At 33.0% G+C, this 23,221-nt stretch overlaps 1 protein-coding gene across 1 annotated transcript in view; it reads left to right on the forward strand.

Moving 5' to 3' along the window:
* Positions 1 to 23,221, forward strand: part of LOC108908860 — a 129,742-nt gene that overhangs the window by 82,184 nt on the left and 24,337 nt on the right. Inside the window, exons 9-12 of the mRNA XM_023454832.1 lie at positions 2,730 to 2,760; positions 8,563 to 8,572; positions 10,429 to 10,520; positions 18,102 to 18,297. Of these exons, the coding sequence (XP_023310600.1) occupies positions 2,730 to 2,760; positions 8,563 to 8,572; positions 10,429 to 10,520; positions 18,102 to 18,297 (329 nt within the window). The remainder of the gene's footprint in view (positions 1 to 2,729; positions 2,761 to 8,562; positions 8,573 to 10,428; positions 10,521 to 18,101; positions 18,298 to 23,221) is intronic.

Raw genomic sequence — 23,221 nt, forward strand, 5'->3', positions numbered from 1 at the left:
ACAGTAATAAATAAATATATTACCTACGTGAACTTCTGACTAGTGACAGATAGGTGCTTTCAAGGTAATGTGGGCTATTACTGCCCTAAAACGAAAGTGAGATGAACAATGAGGAAAAATGAGTTCACTTAAGTCCAGTGCGTTGTTGAGGAAAGACCACGTCTCTTTTAAATTATACATTTTATGTCGCCTGAAGCTCGAACGAAAACAACGGAAAATCCGGAGGAAAACCCGGTAATCTCGGAAACTGCCAAACCGATTTGGAAGTTCGTGTTGTCATGGGTTGACCTATAAATAACTCATAAAAATTTTCTCCCACATATTTTTTTACATCTAAACCATAAGTAGGTGTATAAATAGATTAAATTTGAGAATAGTATATTCTGTAACAAGGTTAAAATGAAAAAATTCGATACGAGTAGAATTTTTTCATTCTAATCGAGTAACAGACTATATTTTCTCCACAACCAAAAAGTATGAATCAAAAACAATTAAATTAAATCTAAACAAAATAAGTTATTAATATTTATATTACTGAAATTAAAATCTGGTGCACTGGAAATACATATTTTCTGTAATATTTTTTCAAAACAGATTGATTTGTAGATGCAGACTTAACAGTCGTGTAGCAGGAAGAATTGGAGGTTGAGGGGCGGTTACTAACGAGTTAGATCCATTAGGTTGTACGCGGGAGCGCAAATGACTCCATCTGTCGTGCGGACTCTCAACTGTGCCATTCAAATGGCTACGGTAGGAAGCGACCTGCTAACTGCAGGTACTTTGTTGCACGATACACTAGGTGTTGCGCGTATAAGTAGTTGTTTCTCGCAACACTGACAATTCAGATCCATTAGGTAATTGAAGAAACTAATCGATTTGCTACATTTATTCAATTTTGCATATAATGTATCCTTCTGCTACTTGAGAAGACTTCCAACCTCCATGCCTTTTTAATGTTATGGTATCCGCATCTGCATTTACCAATGTAGTCGCTGAGAGTCGGCGGAAACAGTGGACAGTATACTCTTATGGGTTGTCTAGATTCAGAAATGTGTCAAATTGTTTAGGCATATTGCCCAGTTTATTTATCCCAATAGGCCCATTCAGTAGATTTTTTTTCGCATATTCCAAAAGTTTACCCTTTAATTAGTTAGTATGCCAAAAATCAATTCTTTGTTTCAACGAGAAATGTGTAAAATAAATTAATGAAAACGGAGCGCGGAAAAACGTTGAGCATCCATTGCCTGACGTCATAATACCGGTACGGGCGACTGGCACAGCATTCCGCACGCGCTCGGCTCGCTGTCATCTCATTCTGTATTAATACATACGGTATCTGGTTCGCTTGGCAGTTTCGTTAATCATTGTTTATGTCTAAATGGGTCGAAACCGAGGATTGTATAAATATTGTATAGTTCCAGACTTCGAAAGTACCTCAGGATCGACTCCGAATAAAATATTTAATTCATTACCGAAAAATGAAAAGTTTGTGTGATGTTATCCACGGTTTCCCCAGACACAGTATGCAACTCAAAACCACCTTCGTTTTTCTTTGGTTGCACGTCTAGGGGGTTGTAAAATATTATTATTTGAACATTTAGAGCACAATTTCCAACTATATGCCGGAAAAAATTCTACCCCATCTAAGTGTTCGTGTTCACAAAAATTTCGAAATACGTCGGCGAGAGGGACCTATAAGCAACTCAGAACCATCCTCGTTTTTCTTTGGTTGCCCGTCTAGGGGGTTATAAATATTATTTTTTAAACATTTAGAGCAGAATTTTCAAATTTATGCCGAAAAAAAAAATTCTACCCCATCTAAACGTTCCCGTCCACAAAAATTTCGAAATACGTGGCGAGAGGGACCTATAAGCAATTTATTTAAATAATAATATTTTACAACCCCCTAGACGGGCAACCAAAGAAACACGAGGGTGGTTCTGAGTTGCTTCAAATACTAGTCAAAGTACTACTGACTCATACACGTCGTCGCATACATCCACAAGTACCGAGTCTAGTGCGTTGGGATCATTTGTTCAAAAATGGAACGCAAAAGAAAATGTAGAAAAGCAAACCATTTACGTCATTGAGAAAAATCCGAAAATGTATTTAGGTATTCCAAGTCATTCTATGTTTATAATAAATATGTTGTGTGAAAAATGCATTTCAACAAGATGTATCTCTTATACACTTAAAAATATAGGTATATAATATAGGTAAAAGTATAGCAAATATCTACACATCTCTCCGACTGCTCGCGACTTGATCGCCGAGTGGCCGGTATCGTGACGTCATTACCTGTTCTCCCGCAGTGGGGACCTTTTTAAGGGTCTTACAAATTCAGAATTAAATATATCACTTATTATTAATCCTATTGATCTAATTTTTTTAAGATATATTTAGGGGGTTAAATACTATCAGAAAATTAAAGAAAAAGTTTAAAATTATATATCACTGAATGGGCCTATCACTTGTGTAGGTAAATTTATTTTATTTTTTTGAAATTAATAAAAAAATTATCAGAAGGAACAGTTTTTGTATTAGGAATTGCAATTAGTATCGCTGATCCCAAATCTTTAATGTCGGAAATTTTAATGTAAAAATTACTCCACTGCCTCATTAATTTCGTGGTCTATTTTCCTCATTTAAGCCAATAATTTAAAAGCGTTTTAAACGTCTTTTTTTAATAATTGTTTCGCAGTAGTCTATCTACTAATGTAGGTTAGCAGAATTCATTATACTCATTGCGTCCCCATTGCCGTTTTGGGAGCAAATTATAGCGTGCTGACAAAATTGATCGGTCTGTTACCGTGATCACCCGGAATAATTGTTAATTCCACATGGGTTACGCCTTTTGGGGAACGGAACGGAAAAGTAATTTTAATTTTTCCTATTAACTCGTATTCATCGGGGTAGAGGTAGGATTAATTATTATTTTTTTAATTGTACGCCTAGCGCCATTTTACGAATTATAAATTGCTATTTCCCCGGTTCTGCGTTCTGCCAACGAAACAAATCATTTAAATGTTTTTTAGATAGCAGAATTAAACTTACACGCATACACAAAATTGCGCGATATATAATATAAAAGGGGCATCTGGGATACATTTAACATTTTTGACTTATTTTTAATTTATCTTGCCGATAATGCAATAATATATAGAGTGTTTCATTTAAAATAACGAAGTTGACAGCTACTTCCGGTATAACCGGAAGTGCTACGTTGATGGTATTATTTTCATTGAAAAGAGCATATCTGATAACACCCGTAAAAAAAATTCCAGTCATATTGTCTTTGGTTCCTCTGAAACGTCTAATAGGCCACTTTCCGTGAAGAACCCTGTATATTTAAAGCGGTATAAAGTAGAATATTAGTTTTAAAAGATCCTCCTTACAAGCTATACATTCAGCGCCTCCAAAAAATAAAACGACGTAAAGATTTCGTAATGCCCCTCGCTTTGTTCCCTTACACTGGCCTTGCTAGGTCGGCAGTTTTCAGTGTTTAATTTTCTTTATACTCCTCTAGTTCAAAGGGTTATTTAGAAAACTTTGTCTGGGAGCGTTTGAAGAAGGCCGTGTTTGCACGTCTCGTTCTCTGCTGTAAGTGGTTCGGCCTGGACAAGTTTATGCATGTGGGAGATGGAGGATATTATCTGGGGTATTGCCTAGAAATAAAGTTGCGGGTTAACTCAGAACTCAAGGTTTAACTTCGGTCTCGAGGCAACAAATCAAATAATATACCAGATGAATCGCTACTAGGCAAATAAAATATTATAATAGTATGTTTCATTTTTATAGAACTACATTACATTTATAGAAAAAAACTCAAATGTTTCACGTGGCTACTTGACTTTTTTTATTAAAATTATAATTATATTCAATATCTTTGTTATTTATTTATGAAAACCCCATGAATTATATATCGTTGAAGAGAATTTCGCCTTTCTCCTAATGAGGCAAAAATTCAATATAGCGTGCATAAGAAAATCAAAAGTTAATTACCTCTCAGCACATGTTTTTAGAGATACGTCAACACTGACATAGACAGAAAAAATCAATTCCTCACATCATTTAATATCAAACTACACGTTTTTGTCCAAAAATTTTGAAAAACAAGTGAAATACGACTAAAAAAAGAAATAGCATAAAATCTTCGGAAACATTCGCAATTTCTGCAACTTTTAAAATAAGAAATATATCAGTCAGTATAGGACAATTAAAAAGTTGTTACCCTGTATATATGTTTTATTAGACAGTATTTATTGTTTTATAGTTTTATTGTAATAGTAAAAAAATCGGAGCTCTTTCACTAAAATCGTAATATTAACATAAAATTATGATATTAAATAGTTTCCAACACAGTATTTAAAAAATGTTTTTTGTTATAAAAATGTGTATGTGTACAGAGACAAATTTATTTAAACTAAAATCATCATTTCACCACTGCTGAAGATGTACAACCAACATACCAATATTTCTAATACATAAGAAACCGAAATAGGTACTTTTTATATAAAAGTAATTACTTTTTTATAGAACAGGGAAACTCTTCTTTTGCGTTTCTAACAATGTATCTTCGCTATGTTGTACAGGACAAAAATAATGAACATTTTAAGGGGGGTAGGAAGCACTCCTAAAGTTTATCCCCAAAAACGGGTTTTTCAAGAAATCTATATTTCTGTACATTTTTCTTTTTGAATTGTATAGAAACAGTTATTGTTTATAAGAAAAAATAATGTATTTTTAAAAAGATACTGAACATTTTTCAGAATGTATAAATAGCCATCATTGTAGGGCTACAAAAAAATAATAAAAATAGATAGATCTTCATTTGTTCCGGGCGAATTAGTTTTTTTTTTTTAAATCGGGCCTAACTTAAATTTTATGGGCTTAAAATTAAGTAAATAATGCACAGAACGAAAGCTCAAATTTGTGTATTTATAGAGGTCGAGCGTCATATTGTTTATAACAAAAGAAAAGAAAATAATTGTCCTTTTCAGTTTTTCGCTTGTATCTCCGCAAATAAAATCGACATGAGGTATACTTATCGATTTTGTCCCTGAGGTTTGCTACAAGGATAGGCTTTTGCGAAAGCTCGCAAAATTTTTACATTGCAAAATTAGCAGTGAAGAAAAAAATGTGCAAAAGTTTCAGTATTAAATAACAAGAATGAATTTGACTGAAAAAAAACTGTAACTAAGGTCGTTATCTCGGCGGTTTTTTAATATACAGATTTCAAACCAATTACATCAAATAGTGATGAAAAAACATGATTTTAAAAAAAAGTGTCTCGATCCGACCAATAGAAGTCGTTTCTCTTAAAATTCTATTATGGCTGTTCTATTTAACGTTTTGTAATAAACTTGGGCTCATTGTAAAGTAGAAGACTTCCCTTATACGCTGATTTTTTTTTAATGCATTCGACCAAGAAATGACCATGTCGCGCCGCGACCACGCGACTGAGCGGTAGCCAGGAGAGGGGAGCGCTGTGACATCATAGTGCCCATGCTGCGCCCGACTTCTCAATATTCTTACTTACCAAATGTATTGTGGCACTCAGAAAGCAGCTACCAGTATGCTTTTTTTTGAAGCCAACTAATTTTTTTCCGCTCTTTCAAATGGTGTAAGCAAACGTCATCGCCAGACCCCGAAAAATACAATTTTATTGACTTTTCACGTTTTCTTTTGTAATTTCATTATGCTTTCGATATTTTGAAAAGTAAGACGTATTTAAAAACAAAAGTCAATTATTTCTTTGAAAAAAATGATCAGTATTCTATTTATCGTGCTCAGAAGAGGTCGACGTATAAAATATTGTCTTAAAATTAACTGTTACAGTTTTTGCGTAACTTGTGTCTAGAATATTATTGATTGTTACAATATCAGCATTACATTATAAGTTCTTTATTTAATGAATTGTATTGCTAGAGAAAGTTGTCTTTTTTAGTTTTTATAAGAATAATGGAAGTAAAATAAATATTTAATGTATTATATATTTTAATCAAAAAACTTAAATTATAAGAGCAAGTTGTAGTGGTCATCTTGCATGGTCACTATATTACCCGACAATAGTCCTCTAGACTGTTTATTTAAAATATAATGTACGCCATCACTAGATGAATTATTTGTACACTGTGTGTATCTGTCTACGTATCAGTGTCGTGCCTGAGCGACGTTACCGCCGCACTATAATTCATTTGGACTTAGGTATGGATAAAATTAAGTAACGCCTCGTAGAAAAAAGATAATAAAAAACAAAATATAGCGTTTTAAAGCTTAAGAGGAACAGATTACGGGAAAAATAATCACATTTCACCAGCACCGCATTTACACCCTCAAAATTGAGCCCCAAAATTATAATTTTGAACAAAATTTCATTTTTTTGCTCTCTCGTTTGCAAAATTATTTTTTTTAATTGATACATAACATTTTTTTATAATTTTTGAGATGAGGATAAGGATCCATTGTTTAAATTGAGCTAAAAAATTTAGAACCCTTAAATTTACGAATATTTCAGTTTATGATGATTTTAACTCTGATTTCCGCTCTTATGCATCGATTTGCTTGAAATTTGGAAAGTAGGTGGGGAATAGCTCAAGAAACAAAATACACCCATGCTGATATATATTTTTACCCTGGGGGTGGTTTCTACCCCTTTGTAGGGTTGAAAATAAATTTTGTCAAAATAATCCCTGGAATCGATAGAGCAACTAATTTGAAACAAGAAATGTGTCATACAATTTTTTTGATAAACCAATACCTTTTGAGTTATTTGCGACTGAAAACTAAAATATTCAATTGAAAAATTTTTCAATACAACTATTTAGGTACAAAAACAACTAATGATCAAAACCCTACAACGCCTGTGAGCTTGGGAAAAATGAATTGAAAAATAGCATCTTCTTAGATAGCAAATTCCGCCAACGTCAAACCAATGAAGCTTTCGAGCTGAAATTTTTACCACTTATTGAGGGTGTAAAAAGCCTCAAAAATCCTGAATTACAAGTGTCTGCGATGAAAATTGCATTAATTATTAGCAATTGAAAAAAACGTCAATTTTCGACCATTTTTGAGCTCTTATGCATAAACAAATTATCGGAATTTAATCGGACTTTTTTCATTTTATAGGCTTATTTAATACCCACCTTTTTTGTATAAACTTTTTTTCGCTATGAATAATAGCTTTTTTACGTGAGTCAAAAAACCACTTTTCCATAACTTTAACCACTGTTAAAACAAAGTTTCCCAACTAGCCTCGAATTGATTTTTTGATATTTTATTTATAACAGGTTTCCGAACAATATTCCGCAGAGAAACTTCTAATAGTATTTTTTTCCCGAAACAGGCTCTTCCATGTCTATAATGACTGGGCTACCAGCAGATGTTGAAAAAGCATCCAAAATTAACTCTGTACATATTTTGTTCTTTGAATCTATTCATTTTCTTTATTTCCTGCATTCGTTTTACTACTGTTTCCTGTTCTTTAAAACTTGCTTTAAAATTTGATTTGTACGTCATATTTAAGACAATGGAGTAAAACGAAATTTTCGAGTCGGTTTATATTTCTGTAGAAAATTGTTAACGAACGGGAAAATTAAATTTTCCACCTTCATTAGCAGAGCTACGCGATCCGTCAGGCAACATATATTTATCACGAGCGCGATCAGGTTAGACTTGTGCTGTAGGCCCAAATTAGTCGTGAATAATGGCTAGCTCAAAATTCAGAGCCTAATCCGGTAGTTAATATATTTAATTGCACGCTTAGATTTAGATAATCAAAATTACAGTTTACAGCAGCTGTTCTCGAATACCAAAAATTATCTCCAACAGACATCAGCTAATTCGATGACAATAAATCATCCCCGCAAAGCCTGCATATGTACGAGAAATTGATTAATACATTATTAACTTGTGTTTCCCACCCACATAAATTCGGTGTGTATAACATCTCCGCGAAGTTTATTGATAAATGGGTTGAGAAGTAAGTCTCCCTTTGTCCGTGATTTAAATTTATTTTAGATGTTATGGATTTATGAGGTGGTATTACAGCTAGGCAGTTCGCAGGATAATAAAATCGTTTCCAAATGAATTGCTTCTAAAGAATTCTAAAGAACACAGTGTGTTCCCGGATGGGGATTCCGCACTTTTGTAAACTTTTTTATTGTTGATTTTTCGAGAAAAACATTTTGAATTCTTTTGGACGCCCTGTATGTTCCAGCACCCGCAATGCAAATCGCTTGCTAGTGGAACCACTAGACATATTGTCGCTGATTTACATTATCATGTGGACCTTTCAGACTTCGTGACTCCACGTTGGGCGCCATGTCGTAAAACATGATTGATTGTATCCCTTGACGGTGGGTTAAAGTTGTCTTGCACCTCGATACTTCTATTACTGAGTTGAGCGGCAGTTTTACCAAGACCCTCGTGTTTCGCCTGCGGTGCCAGGATATTAATCGCCTGCTAGCCAACCGGTGAACGAGATGATCGGATTTAAGAGTTTGTAGTGTGAAGTCTACTCAAATCTTGTATCTTTCAGGATCTTCGTGACAGGCTCAGAAGTTCCTGGGCGGTATGGGCTACTGGAGCTCTGATCTAGGCCATAAACGTAGGGCTCGTAAAAATATTTTTGAAAATTTTTAACGAGGTTTTGATTTTATGAGAAATGTAGGATTCATTGAAATTTTCTTGTCAATTTGTAATAAATGAAAGCAATAGTGATAGCTATTGTATACAATACTAAAGGAAACATTTGGAACATACCAGTGTACTAGTAAGATATCCGTCCTAGGTTAATAAGCTGCTGGGTAATCGGGTTGCCTTTCGAACACTCTTCAGGCTGGGTCCGCAAGGGTTCTGCGGTGGTTTTCGCATTGAATTCTAGGATTTGGTCCCCTTGAAAAATGCCTTTCTTAGAATGAAAGGCCGTCTCCGGAGGGTTATCAGCTAGTAACCGATTTTGGTTAATAGTGACCATATGGCTTTGCATCAGTCCAAATTTCGTATTTGTTTTAATTTCCAGCAATTCAGAACTGAGTTAAGAATTTTCGCACCATTGTGTACTGTCTGCAGTGATACAACGATCGGTAGCGTGCCCTGTTAGTAACGTCTGCTACGGCTAATGGTAGTTGACTGCAATCGAGGTCTCGTAGGGGAACTTTAGAAAATTTCAAAACATAGGTGAAATTTTGTTTTCTCGCTTTGCGCCTTCCGATGTGCGTTGAAAATTGTCTACAATCTGTCATCTATGGTTTCGTACGTTTGACGTGATTTCTATCCCGTTATTAGTTGTTAGGAGTTTTTCCTGTATTATTTTGGGAACTTGGGTGAAAAATCGAAATCCGCTCGTTATTATACGTCGTAGATCTTATGTGGCCAACAATCAGCCATAGCCCAAAGCTTTTATTAATAAAACGATTTAGTATATAAACGCATATATTATATTTTTAAACAGTTTTATTGTACTGTATGTTGGATACATTAATACAACATTCATCGAGTTCAAGTTGAAAAAATAGCCTTTATATAAAACACGTATAAAGCTTTTCTTTGGAGACAATTATATCACCACCATACAGCTACTTCGTAAATAGCAGGCCAGAAAACAACAAACCAGCAAATTTGTTTTATAAGACAATAGTGTACATCGGTTATGCAGCCTACGTTTTCTGTATAAAGGTTTTATAGTATATTTTATAAATGCTGTAAGAATGTAACGAAAGAACACTAATTAGTGGAGTAAATATTGTATGCACAGCTTTTATAAAATGGTTTTATAAGCTGCGCCTATTTTGAATTTATAAATGCTTATTTAATGCTGAATACCTGTTCTCATCATCTTTTAATAAAGCTTTTACCTGTGGGAGAGTGGTTATATAGATATTCTTAAAGCTATTATAAACTTATTTGTGCTACTTGGGAGGTGACGAATGACATTGTGCTGTCTATCTAGGACCAAATTTTTTGCTATATCTCACCCATACTCATACCAATTCGTCAGTCGTCTCACCTATGGCATACTGAGGAGAACTGATAAGTTCTAAACTGGTATATGTCTAGTGATTCTACTGTTTACCATATCTCACTCAAAGATGCCTCACAATGTTCTTGAGGAGCAAAGAAATGCCATTGTTGTATTTTTTCATCAAACACTTTTATCAACAAATTATACTGTTTAATGAAAAATACATTACTGTTATAGTGAAATCATAATATTCAGCCACTGTATATTTAATATGTTTTTGCATTTCAAGTAATATGTCAAATATATCTTGGTTAATGTTCATGTAATTATGAACATTTCATATATTAAAATCTAAAAGAAAAATACGAATATATTTTGCTATCAAGTGTGACAAAAGAGGGTTTTGATCGAAATGTAAACGCGAATCGAAATATAAAACACCCATTCCATTTGTTTTGTTTCAGATGATGAGAGCGGCGAAAAATCTGTGTCGGTGCTATTAGCAGGGGACGAATCTGAACTGTGTTTTATAGATTTTGCCACAGCTGATTTATCGGTAAGTGTCGTAGGTTACAATTTAACTTTCAGGTGAAATATCGCCTCTTCGGATCTGAATTAAGTTGTGAGAGCTGAACGCGAAACATCGCCAGAAAAATTCATGGAAATTTCGGACGAGATAAAAATTAAGAATCCGCTGGTCAGCTCTAGATTTCAGCATTTCAGCTTTAATCTCGACTCAGAATTTCTATGTGTACTTTGCTAACATTCAAATGTGCAAGTGTTTGAAAGTGTATTACACGTATATTTATTCTATTTCTAGATGAACCACGGCAACTTGTTCTGTTTTATTTAAACTTCGCTTCGTTGGTTTTTGCTTGAGTGATAGAAATGAGTTGAAACTTTTAATGGATTCAGAAAAATTCAAACTTAAACAATCTGCTGCGGTTTTAACATGCATTTGAATTTAAATTTAAGCTTGAATCAGAATTTTTTTTCGGACTTTGCTAGTATATCTTCTTCTGTAGAATTTACATTGATAATTTATTGGCGGAGTATCTAGCCAAATTAAATTTAATTTAGTGGAATGTATAACATTTAATTCGCATATTCAGAATAGATTACATTAAAATCTAGTTACACAAAAATCAAATACTTACATTTCTTGTTTTAATTTTTGCGGATATCAGAGCAATTGGGACTAATTTATACAATTGTCGACGTTTCTTCAATTTGCAAGGTATTCCCTTAGTACTCTAAAATATTTAGTAAATTATTCTTCACATTTTATGAAAAAGAATTTATTTTATTTTTTTTTAAATGTCTCAATAATGGAACGTTTTCTTTTTCTTAAACTGTGAACAGTTGGACTACCTATTATATGCATGTTTTACTGTAAGCCAAAATATCATCACCTCACCAGAGGATGCGTGTACGCAATAGTATTCAATTATTTTTCAAAATGATATGTACACTGATATTTTTAATTTTATGAGTATTTCTTGTAACCCTCGTTCATTACCTGACAAAATATGTCTGTTAACATTTTTTTATTTAGGGCTTAATTCTGGAGAAAAGTGCTATCTTATTAAAAAATAATACATACATACAGGGTGTTTGTAAATAAGTGCGAAAGAAAGTTCATATAACCGTAGATCGAAATATGCTTCTTTTCCTAGATACAGTGTTTAAGCTTTAATTTTTTATTTATTTTTATTAATTATTTTAGTTTTAAAAATGTTCACTCGAAATTTGAAAAACGCTTTGAAGGGATAAATGTGCATTTTTTGGGGTGATCCGTATATTTCTACTTACACCAGTGGCGCTCGTGCGAGAATGCCACAACCTTTTTTATAAAAAAAATGGTACGCCACTGACCTTTTACCGTTTTAATGTTTTTTTAGAAATTCGCCCTCAATTCCGAATAAAATTGGCCCTTCAATTTTTTTCGTAGGATGTACCGTTTTTGACGAAAAAAATAAAATATATTTCATTGCAAGTTGTGTATTTTTAATTTCTATTGATACATTATCTAGTAGGTTGCTGTCAATATTTTTAAATGAAATGCAACCATCAAATTTCGAGTCAATATCTTTACAACTCTTTGAAATAATTAATAAAAATAAATTAAAAATTTAAATTTAAACACTGTATCTTGGAAACAAAGCATATTTCGACATACGATTATATGACTTTTTTACGAAATAACTTCGGTAACTACCCCCTAAAATATTTCCCACTTATTTATAAACACCTTGTATAACCGATAAATTAAAAAAAACAGCATTTTCACAGAACTAGACTTCAAATGAAAAAATACTAAGAGAAATCTTATGTCAGCTAATGAAAGAGGATTACAAAAAAACTTTAATTAACAAAATTTAAAATATGCAGTGACGTGCTTATAATATTATTAATTGCCTACACACACACACACCCTAGTTTTTAGAAAAATATAAGTACTAAAACGTTTTTTCACAAAACAATTTGAAGAATCCTCCTCTAAAATATTTTAGATTATTTAGGAAACATCCTGTGTATCGACATTCTTAGGGCTCTATATTTTTCAGATTGCTGTTTTATCAAGATTGTTTCCAACATTTTCCCCTTATCGTATGACGACATAAATCGACGAAATTTTAACCGTTATATGAAATGATTTTCCCCAGAAACTGAAAATTTTACTCCAGAAATAGGCAATAGAAATCAATATTCTTATAATAAAAAATTGAATTGAATTAGATTTTTTGCAGATATATAAATAACCTAATTAAAAAAAGGGTCTCTCAAAGGGTGTTATGTATATAAATTAATTAGAAGCGCACTTTTGACTGACACGAAGTAGCTATAAACTAAAACTCTGTACTGTTTCATAATTTACAATTCAATTTACTGTTCAGTTAACGCTCTAATAAGCATCGTCATAAGATAATTGAATAAAAAATTATTTAGGAGCGCCGGAATATTCTCAAATTCTGTCGGTTAGCGAATTATTATGTCGTTAATTATCTCGCATAACGAAAAGTTTGTAATCAGAAGAGGGTCATGTGAAGTTTCACAAAAACTCTCAAAGCTAATGGACAGAGAGGATGTGTGCGTGTGTGTGGGTGCCTTATTTACTTTTTGCCGGATTACGCTGATAAAAAATGCTTTGTTTATCTTTGTGTTTATTTTCAAAGCTTTGCGGATCTCACCGATTAAATTGCAGAAGTGGGATTCATTTAGATTTTTTCTCACTTAAAATTTAAACTCGCACGTGTGTTCATGAAGTCTGCATAAAAAATGCGGGAATCTTTATTTCGTCGAAATTTAGACTAAATTATTTAGGTGCAAAATTCACTATACAGCTTGTCCCTTGAGAATCTGTACAAATCTAGGACAGAATGACCACCCAAGAAAAATCGTGCATTGAACTGTACCCACAATATCTAGTAAACAAACAGGACCATTTGTCCGTCGGACCCACCAGACAGAGACCGGGCAATAAGTGTTAAAACAGAAGGGAAAAAGAAAATATAAACTAGTTATTCTCATTGCTAAAATAATATTGAAAAGATGATGATTACAGAAATATATCAGAATTTTTTTTATTGATACAAGAGATGACGAAGACGTGACAAAAAATGTACAGGTTCAATGTACCATATGAAATACCTATAAAAAAAATACATACAATTTGAACTTTTCTGAGTGATCGATAAGGAATTGGGATTTTTTTAATATCGCCCTGGAATTTCAGGGTAAAGGGTAACTAAGTAAAACAGTTGTAGGTTGTTTGGTGTTTATTAGTAACTACAGTTGAAGCTGTCCTTAAATATTGTAAATTTTGTGGCTAAAAAAATGGATTTTGAAGAAAATACGGGCAATGAGAGTAATTTTATTATTCTATCAGATGTTGAATAAGACGCAAATAGGGCAACTTAAGATCTGTTGTCCCAGAAATCGCGACAACAATATGGAGAAAATTACTGCCAACGTGACGTATAGCGAAGACGATTTTGACATCACAAGCCTAAGCCTATTTCATGATTTTTTAAGAATCATTGATATATTGCCATAGGCATCGGTTTTCCACAAAAACCTACTTTCCTTCTATTTTAGTAATACTAAGTGAATTATACTGCAAACATAAATATCTGAATTCAAAAATTAAATGCCTTTTTTATTACTAAAGTGCTGTTTTTTATATTTAATAAGAATAATTAATAAACTGTCATAGACATCGCATTGCTACAAAAAACTTACTTTCCTTCTATTTTAGTAATACGAAGTGAATTGTACTGCAAAGATAAATATTTGAATTTAAAAATTAAATGCCTTTTTTATTACTAAAGTGCAAGGAATATGTTTTTTTATGTTTTAATAAGAATCATTGATAAACTGCCATAGACATCGCTTTTCTACAAAAACTTACTTTCCTTCTATTTTACTAATACTAAGTGAATTGTGTTGCAAAGATAAATATTAAAATTCAAAAATTAAATGCCTTTTTTATTACTAAAGTGAAAGGAATGTGTTTTTTATGTTTTAATAAGAATCTTTGATAAACTGCCATAGGCTTCGCTTTTCTACAAAAACTTACTTTCCTTCTATTTTAGTAATACTAAGTGATTGTATTGCAAAGGTAAATATTTGAATTCAAAAATTAAATGCCTCATTTATTACTAAAGTGAAAGGAACGTGTTGTTTTTATGTTTTCGTAATTTTCATTTCCAAAACGAGCCATTTTTGAATTTAAAAAAACGCGTGAAATGCGATTAAATTATGTGACGTTTAAGAAGAAAAAAATATGTCATGCACCACAAAACAATGTCTACCTGTTAAGCCAACTTTATTTTGGCAAAATAAGTTTCAAAAATAAATTTTGGTTGTAAAATTTTCTTAGTGAATCCCCCACGTCCTTGAATTAATGTCCGGAAAATTCTCAAAAATTGCGTTCCTTCGGAAAAATTTCCGGAAATAATTCAAGCACTAGGGAGATTATAAGTGAAAATTCATTTCCAAATTCTGTCCAGATTGACTGTCACTATCATTTTTGTACGACAAATTCGTCATAAAATATTTCCATTCTATGCTATCATACTATTTTTTTTCATAACTAAAAATAAAGGAATTATAGGTTTTAATAATTAGTTTTGTACATTTGACAAGTATTTATAGGCAGATGTGTCGAAAAAACATTTTTCTGTATAATTTTCTTGGTTTTATTTTGATGAGACTACATTTGTTTATTATTTAATTATATCTAGGTTAAAAGAATATTAGATGTCCATAAACCACCTATTAAGTTTATGATCCGTGCACATAAGATTTTGTAAATATTTTTAGATAAATGTTCTAAATTGAATGTAAATATTTAAGTGTACCTAACCCATTTTTAATTTATTAATGTTATACGTTTATCCGTCTGTAAAGTCATTGAGGTCAGTGGCCTTAACGCCGAAACCGAAAGTTCTGCAACAAAAAGAGTAACTTCGCAGCACCCTGGAAATAAAGGGAGGATATTATTTACTTTATCATGAATCGCACGTTTATGGAAGAGCGAGATCAGAAATTTGAAACGGTAAACGCGAAACTAATAAATCATCCCGAATTTTATAGCAATAAATTTCAGTTGAGCCGCAAAAAGCAACTACGAAAAATGTAAACAGGCCGGCTACGAAATAGTCTTAAAAAGTTTCGACTGTGTGAAACGGGAAACACCCTAATTAATTACCCCATTTATTAGGGCCGAACTGACTGCCTCACAATATATCAAAATATTGTGTTTTAAAGTGTCATAAATCAGGGGCGCGATGACGAGCCAAGGGCGAGTCCGGAGATATCGCCTGATAATGGGAGCACTCTTAAACGGGGTTGTTTCCTGTATTCGCGGTGATTTATTTCCATAAAAAAGGTTTCTGAATATATATTAAGGTGTATTAAAGTGTACAAAAAAATCCAGATTAACTTCCCCCGTTTTCGTAATCATATTTTTACAATAAGTAAGCGGAGCTTTCCTCCCTGGGAGAAATATTTGCGTTCATATCAGAGAAGGCTGTTTTTTTAAGTGAACTAATATTTTGTTTCTAAATATTGTTTCTCTGGATACAGTGTAAAATATAACAAAGAAAATATAGTAAAGACGTTCCTGAATTTCGGTATTTATCCTTAGTGTATTAAATTAATTTTCTTTGTTGTAAGGTACACTAAGAAAAATGGGTTATTCAAACGTTTACAACAGTAAATTTCATAGAGGATGCTTTTCCACTTCAAGGATAATTTTAGCCAGTAAAATTTTATGAACCACCATATGTTTCTTAGATACACGATATTTATAAAAAATATATATACAGGGTGATTCAGAACTTACCCAAAAAAATGTAATGTATAGAAGACTCTTACAAATACAATTTTGTAAAAAAATTTGCTTTACCATAAATTTAAACGATATCCATCAACTTCGAGTTGCTATACACGTAAGCTATGTGTGACACTTAAAAAACTAATATAAACACTATCGCAAAAACGTTAATACTAAAATCGGATTTCAGTATTCGCCTAGGGCCACGCGGAGAGAGAGCGCATTGCGCACAGCGCACAGTAGCCCAGCGATGTAAGGGTTGAAAATACTACAACTTTAATTTTGTTTTTCTCGAAAACGGATTTTCCAAAAAAATTTTTACAATATTGACTTCCCAAATGTGTTTGGACAAGTTGTGAATCACCATGCATTTTGTCAGTACAACCAGCTAGAATCGTTCGTAGGTTTAAACAACCAGACATAGGTCGGTTTGGGACTTATTGATGGTTTTCATCATTATGTCCTTAGAACGATCCAGCTGCTTTGGTGTCGTTACTTACAAGGAGATGAGTATACACAGAGCGTAAATGCTGGCTCCATCTATTGTGCTACTTCCCACCTACGTCATTCTGTGACCTACAATTTTCTTTCAAGAAAAGATAAGTTTGATTATAATATACTACATTTATCTTAAATAATTCCTACATTAATACTAAATTTATATAACAAATATGTTTGCAGTTTATGATGAACTCTAAGAGATATTGTAGCTAAGGTCCGAGATAATAAATTTCAAAACTATAAAAGATTTGAATTAAATTATATATATATTTACAAGTAATATAAATTCTAAGAAAAATTATAGATTACAGCAAATATTTCACATAGTTTGACGAAAGTATATACATTTGAATAGAATAAAATAGCATTTACGGCAAAAAATTTCATTTAAAACTATCTGCTCATCTGATACTTTTTTTCAGTGTGGTAACTTAATTTTGAATATTAAAAGTAATAACTTAGAAGTAGAAAATATCTTTCTACTTTATAATACATTACAAATCAATTGATCAAGGGATAATCGAGTTTTAAAAAAAAATCAGTAGTAAACATCTACATATTTTCAAAATTTTAGATAAGAAATAAGCCTGTATTCATTTTCGGCCACCTTAAAAATTCTTCTACACTAAATTTTCTTAAAATATCATAAAAGTCACAGTTTTAAAAATATGTTATCTGAAAGCTCGGAACTTTTTTAGAAAGAAAACACGTATTTGTTTTTAACCAACGAAACTACCTATAAAATATCGCTTCCAGACACTTTAATGATATTCTGTTAATATTCTTTTCTATTTTTTCAAACTTTTATATTTTGTTTCATTCAATTATCTTCAGTAAAGAAGCTAAACTCAATTCAATATTCAAGGTGTTATATATTTTTCTTATTTTGCTTATCCGTTTTCTCATTTTGATTAAAAATATTGTTTGAAAAATAAAAAATATATATTACATAGCAAAGTGTATCTGTATAAGTCTTGGAATATTCTCTACATGCAGAAAGAATGTTTAAAAAAACGTATGTTACCGTTCAAGAGGAGATTAATCGCAAAACTATAATAAAATAGTCTGGCACATATTTTGGAAACACCCTGCGTAATAAGGAAGTAAAGCCATACCTAAACAAAGCATATTATTAATGAACAGTTTATTTTTGTTGCGCAGCAGGGTTAGAACTCCTATAACTAAAACAATCATCTAGATCCGATGTTTATACGCATTTCTGGTTTCAGAAATATTTTCCCATTTTCAGCTGAAATATCAATGCGCGTATTAACTGCAATTTCCTTCTAATTCCAGCCGGACAGCTGTATAAGCAAGTACAATGATCCCCATGCTTATTGTGTGGTCTACAGCAGCGCCGATCGCCAGAGCTTATCCTGCGCTGAAAAAATCCTGCAAACCCTCTGGACTCTGGACACCATCAGCACCAAGGCGGTGATCCTCGTAGCGAACAAGGCGGACCTCGTCAGGTCGAGGGTCGTCACCACTGAAGGTCAGTTATAAATCAAACTTTTTGTAGATTCAAGTCACTTGTATCACACGTAAGCCATTTTTGACAGTTGAAGAACTAATGTAAACACTATCGCAAAAACGTTAATACTAAAATCGGATTTAGCGATGTAAGGATTGGAAATACTGTTGACTCCATTTTTCATGACACATCTATTCCCAATTTTCTTTTAGATAAGTTGTAAATCACTGTTAGATTAGTTGTTCTTTGTTACTTAAAAGTCGTAGAGATAAAATTTGTCCTTAATTTATTCTTGTCATTAAAATAAATTTAGTAATTTTGAAAGATATATTCCTTAAAACTGTAAGGGCTTTATAAATATCTACAAGAAACTCATCGACAACTGTCAATGAATCGTAATGGGGATCTTTAACTAACTACTTAATAGTTGACATACGTATACAGGCTAATACATAGAGAATTGTGGACTCTAGAGGGATGGCCAGAAGTACGGAATAAAATTCATATCTTTTGAATGAGTTAATTTTTTTTAAAACGCCGAAACACGTTAACTGATTTTGATTTTTTCCCATCTTTCGGTTATATAATAATTAATTTTTCTTCAACCCCCTAACCCACAGCTACCCCTACTTTTTTTTCAAATGGAAACATAAGGCATAAGGGGGCTCGTTGAAAAGCTTATAGAAAACCGAATCCAGCCATACCAAATAAACAAATTTTATTTTTTCAGTAACAAGTTTTTTTTCATTTAGAAATTGAAACAACTAGATAATTTACAAAAATAAACTCAATGTCGCAAATGCTGAAAATGTCCTCCATTCACTATTTGGCATTCTCCAAGACGATAGTAAAAACTGTCCACAGCATTCTGAATGACTTCAGCTGGTAAATTATGCATCTCCGCCCTAATATTGTTCTTTAAATTCTCAATATTATCCAGTCTGCCCTGGTAGACTCTTTCTTTCAAATATCCTCAAAGAAAATAATCCAGGGGTGTTAAATCGGGGGATCTTGGCGGCCATTCAACAGTACCCCGTCTACCAATCCAGCGATTTGGAAACATTTCATCTAAGTATCTTCGAACATCAATACCAAAATGTGGGGGAGCGCCATCTTGTTGGCACCAAATTCTTTCATTCGGTATATCCGGATCAATTTAATGAGGGAAAATCACAGCTTGAGCAGGTATCAGGTCAAATGTTAGGAAATCCAGGTAGCGTGCGGCAGTAAGATTTTCTTCAGAAAAGAATGAGCCCAAGATTCTGTTGTTGATGATACCTGCCCATACATTAATTTTCTGTGGATGCTGCGTATGCGATTTGCATGTCCAGTGTGGATTTTACTGGGACCAAAAGCTCCATCCGAAAAAAGTGCGTCTCGTTGAAAACCATTATTGTTGTCACATCGTCTCATCATTTCTTCACAAAATTGTAATCGCCTATCGTAATCGTCTTCCAAAAGCTCTTGGACAAGACATACCTTATAGGGGTGGTAATTCTCTTATTTCAGAAACATTCGAATTGCAATTCGAGAAGCATCGTGATTGCGGGCCAATGAAACAGTTGAAGTATGAAGATTTTCAACAAGTTCTAATGCAATGTCTAATTTCTTTTCTTCATTCAAAGCACGTGCCCGTCCAGTTTTGGGCAAAGTCTGTACTGTACCGTGTTCCTCAAATTTGTGAAATATTTTACTAACTGTCCCTTGCGAGATTTGGTTTTCGGGATATTTCGCATTAAATAAATCGCGCACTTCAGCCTAACTTCTTATTTTGTCTCCACATCCAAGCAATATCAAAATTTCGATGCGTTGCCTTTCCGACAATACCATTGCAATTCAGTAAATAACTTGATTTTGACACAATAGTAACGTTTCAAACTCCAGTTTACAACTAAACTGAAAAATTAACCAGAAAGCATGGCAAGTAAGTGGTACGCAATATAAAAAATATATCTTTTTTGCGTTAGCAGGATAGGTACAGTTTCAAATTATTTATTTTATTCTGTGCAAATTCATGGAGGATAACACTGAAGATAATTAAATTTTATTTCACTTGTTAAGTAGGTGTTTTATACAACCCTAAAAACCTTGCTATTGAAAAATTAAAACTTGTTTATTTGGTATGGCTGGATTCAGTTTTCTATAAGCTTTTCAACGAGCCCCTCATGCCTTATGTTTCCATTTGAAAAAAAAAAGAGGGGTAGCTGGGGGTTAGGGGGTTGAAGAAAAATTAATTATTATATAACCGAAAGATGGGAAAAAATCAAAATCAGTTAACGTGTTTCGGCGTTTTAAAAAAATTAACTCATTCAAAAGATATAAATTTTATTCCGTACTTCTGGCCATCCCTGTATATTACTGTTGTGCATCTGACGTTTCGTGAGTTGTGGTTACAATTTCAGTGTGATAAAATATGAACCGATCATCATCATTGTAACATGATCTTTCTAAGAAACTTTTGATCAGAAGTTGTGATATAAATAGTGTGTGTGTAGATTGACGCAAAATTTTCTATAATAAGCCAGACATATACATACCAGTATTTACATACGTCATAGTAAGGAATATACATTACACATAAGCCTCTTTAAAAATTACTACTTACTGCTGATGTTAATAACATAAAACACGAGCACATATTTCATTAAATAGCCATTATTTTCATGAACGAATATTCTCCACAAAGGGAAGATATTTTAAACATTAAGTCAATTATTTTTGGCTTACTGAAGTTAATGTTGCGGATTACGACGGAACTAAATGCTTAAGTGTGACAAATTTATTATTAAAATTTATGGTTAAATTCCATATAAAAATATATTTTCAATGAACATTTTAATTAAAAAATTATTGCACAAGTACTACCAGCTCCTAAACTATCAATATTTGAACAATTTCGAGATGTATGTCTTTTGAAACATCAAAAAGAAAATGCCGATGACGTGACAACCAACCCGGGGATTGTTCTGTGTTTTAACTTTAGCAGGGTTTATAAAGTAATCAGTAAAAAATGTGTTATTTTTGTTTTTTTTTTTATTTAAAAATGGTACATTATTTCTCTTACTTTGATAACAAACTCATTCTTTCTTATTTTAAGATTTTCGTAACGTCTTTAAACAGCCTCTTCATGTATGTTTCGCCCTGTATATTATAAAAGAAACCCACTCTCAACTAAGCTTTTAATTTAAATTCATTTACAACTAGAAGTTATACAAGTCCAACGAAAATCTATAATTGAATCAATTTTCCGTTCACTCGGTCAAACAGACCAAATTCAAATTTATAAAACTCCCCCCAGTCCTGAAACTTCGACAGTCCATCAAAATAACGAAACTAATTGGTCAGAGAGCATTTTTCAGCTGCACGTGACAGGTTCAATGCCTTTATCCAATCGAACTTGAACTTTTGCCCGACCCTATCCTAATAAGGTGGTCGGGGAGGGAGGGAGTGCTTAAGCCGAGTTTCAGGATTTAGCGGAAAGTTCAATAGCCTGCGGAGTAGTATCGCCGGCCCCCTCTTGTCCTGCGACAGGACAATGTATGCCACGCTTCAGCAGACTGCAGCTGAGAGCATCGCATGCCAATAGATAGACTCGGGGAGAATAGCAGTTATTAAGGACAGCTCGATACGTCAATATGAAAAATAAATAGTGCAGACATAACATACAAATAATTTTGTTCTATTCGTGTATGCGAAAATAAGTATATTCTTATGGTTTAATCGATGTGTTTTCTTTCAAAGCTAGAAAATAAGGAAAGTGTTTAGTTATTAGTTGTTTAAACTCTTTTTGCTTTGTATAAAGCACCCTTCTGTGGAAACGACGTCTTTAAGCGAAAATGAAATGTCAGATTTCGTAATTAAAACAATGTATTCACTAAATTTCAACGGAACATATTTTATACAGCGTCATGTCATTTACGTAATATTCTATCCACATTATCTTTTTTACCTCTCTTCCCAAGGAAAATTAGGTGATAATTAGGCTTAGTGTACGTGCAGAGTCTAACAGAGACGGCACTAGGATCGGTGGCTTTCACAGCTGACCCGTGTTTTAAACTGTTCAGTTAATTATGGAACCTTGTAGTAGTTGGTATCGCGTCGATACATTTCTTTTTTACGTCTGCTGTAAATTCTGTTCACCGTGTGTATTTATATAACTATTTACAAATAGTAACATAATATACATTGACAACTACTGGTTGGGGGAAAAGTGAGGTAAAATGCCAAGAGAGAAAAGAAATAGACGGGAATTATTTCAGACCCCTTTCTTTCCAGTTCCGTAATTCCATAAATTGGAATCATATGGACTATCCCTAAATGAACAATTTGGTATACCTAATGGATGATGTACAAAAAAACATATACAATGCCAATAATATACGCCCTGTTAGTAGTATATACCATACAAGAAAAAAAATCCAGGATACACCATTTTGGAAAACATGTGAAGTTTTGTCTGATACATATCAGGAGTTATCAGCAAATATATTAAGTCCAATGATTTACGGGCGAGTAAAAGCAAATATTTCTTTATAAAATGACCAAGCTGGCTGTTTCTTGATGTATTTTTGTGTGCTGAATGCGAATCCGTGGTGAAAATAGCTGTATCATCCTTCAGTCTTCAGAAAATCGGTGAAGCACCTACCGAAGAACAGCGATAGAGACACGTACTGCTTGAGCGACATCTTATGTTTTTACGTATGCTGAACACTTATCCGTCATCAGCATATCTGCACCATTCTTTAGTCTTCAGAAAATAACTGAAGCACCTTCAGAAAACTTGACTCGATGGTCATCGAGCACGTGGATTCGATGACTTCAGAAGGCTGTAGCTTCTTAGACCTAGGTCCCATGGACTTTCTTTATCGACACATTGAGGACTATCATTCGGGACCGGTTTTCCATAAGGATAGTTGCGGGATATTTTATTAAACTAACTTTAAAT

Source organism: Anoplophora glabripennis, unplaced genomic scaffold (genome assembly GCF_000390285.2).
Source record: "Anoplophora glabripennis isolate ALB-LARVAE unplaced genomic scaffold, Agla_2.0 scaffold81, whole genome shotgun sequence".
Classification (NCBI taxonomy): Eukaryota; Metazoa; Arthropoda; class Insecta; order Coleoptera; family Cerambycidae; genus Anoplophora; species Anoplophora glabripennis.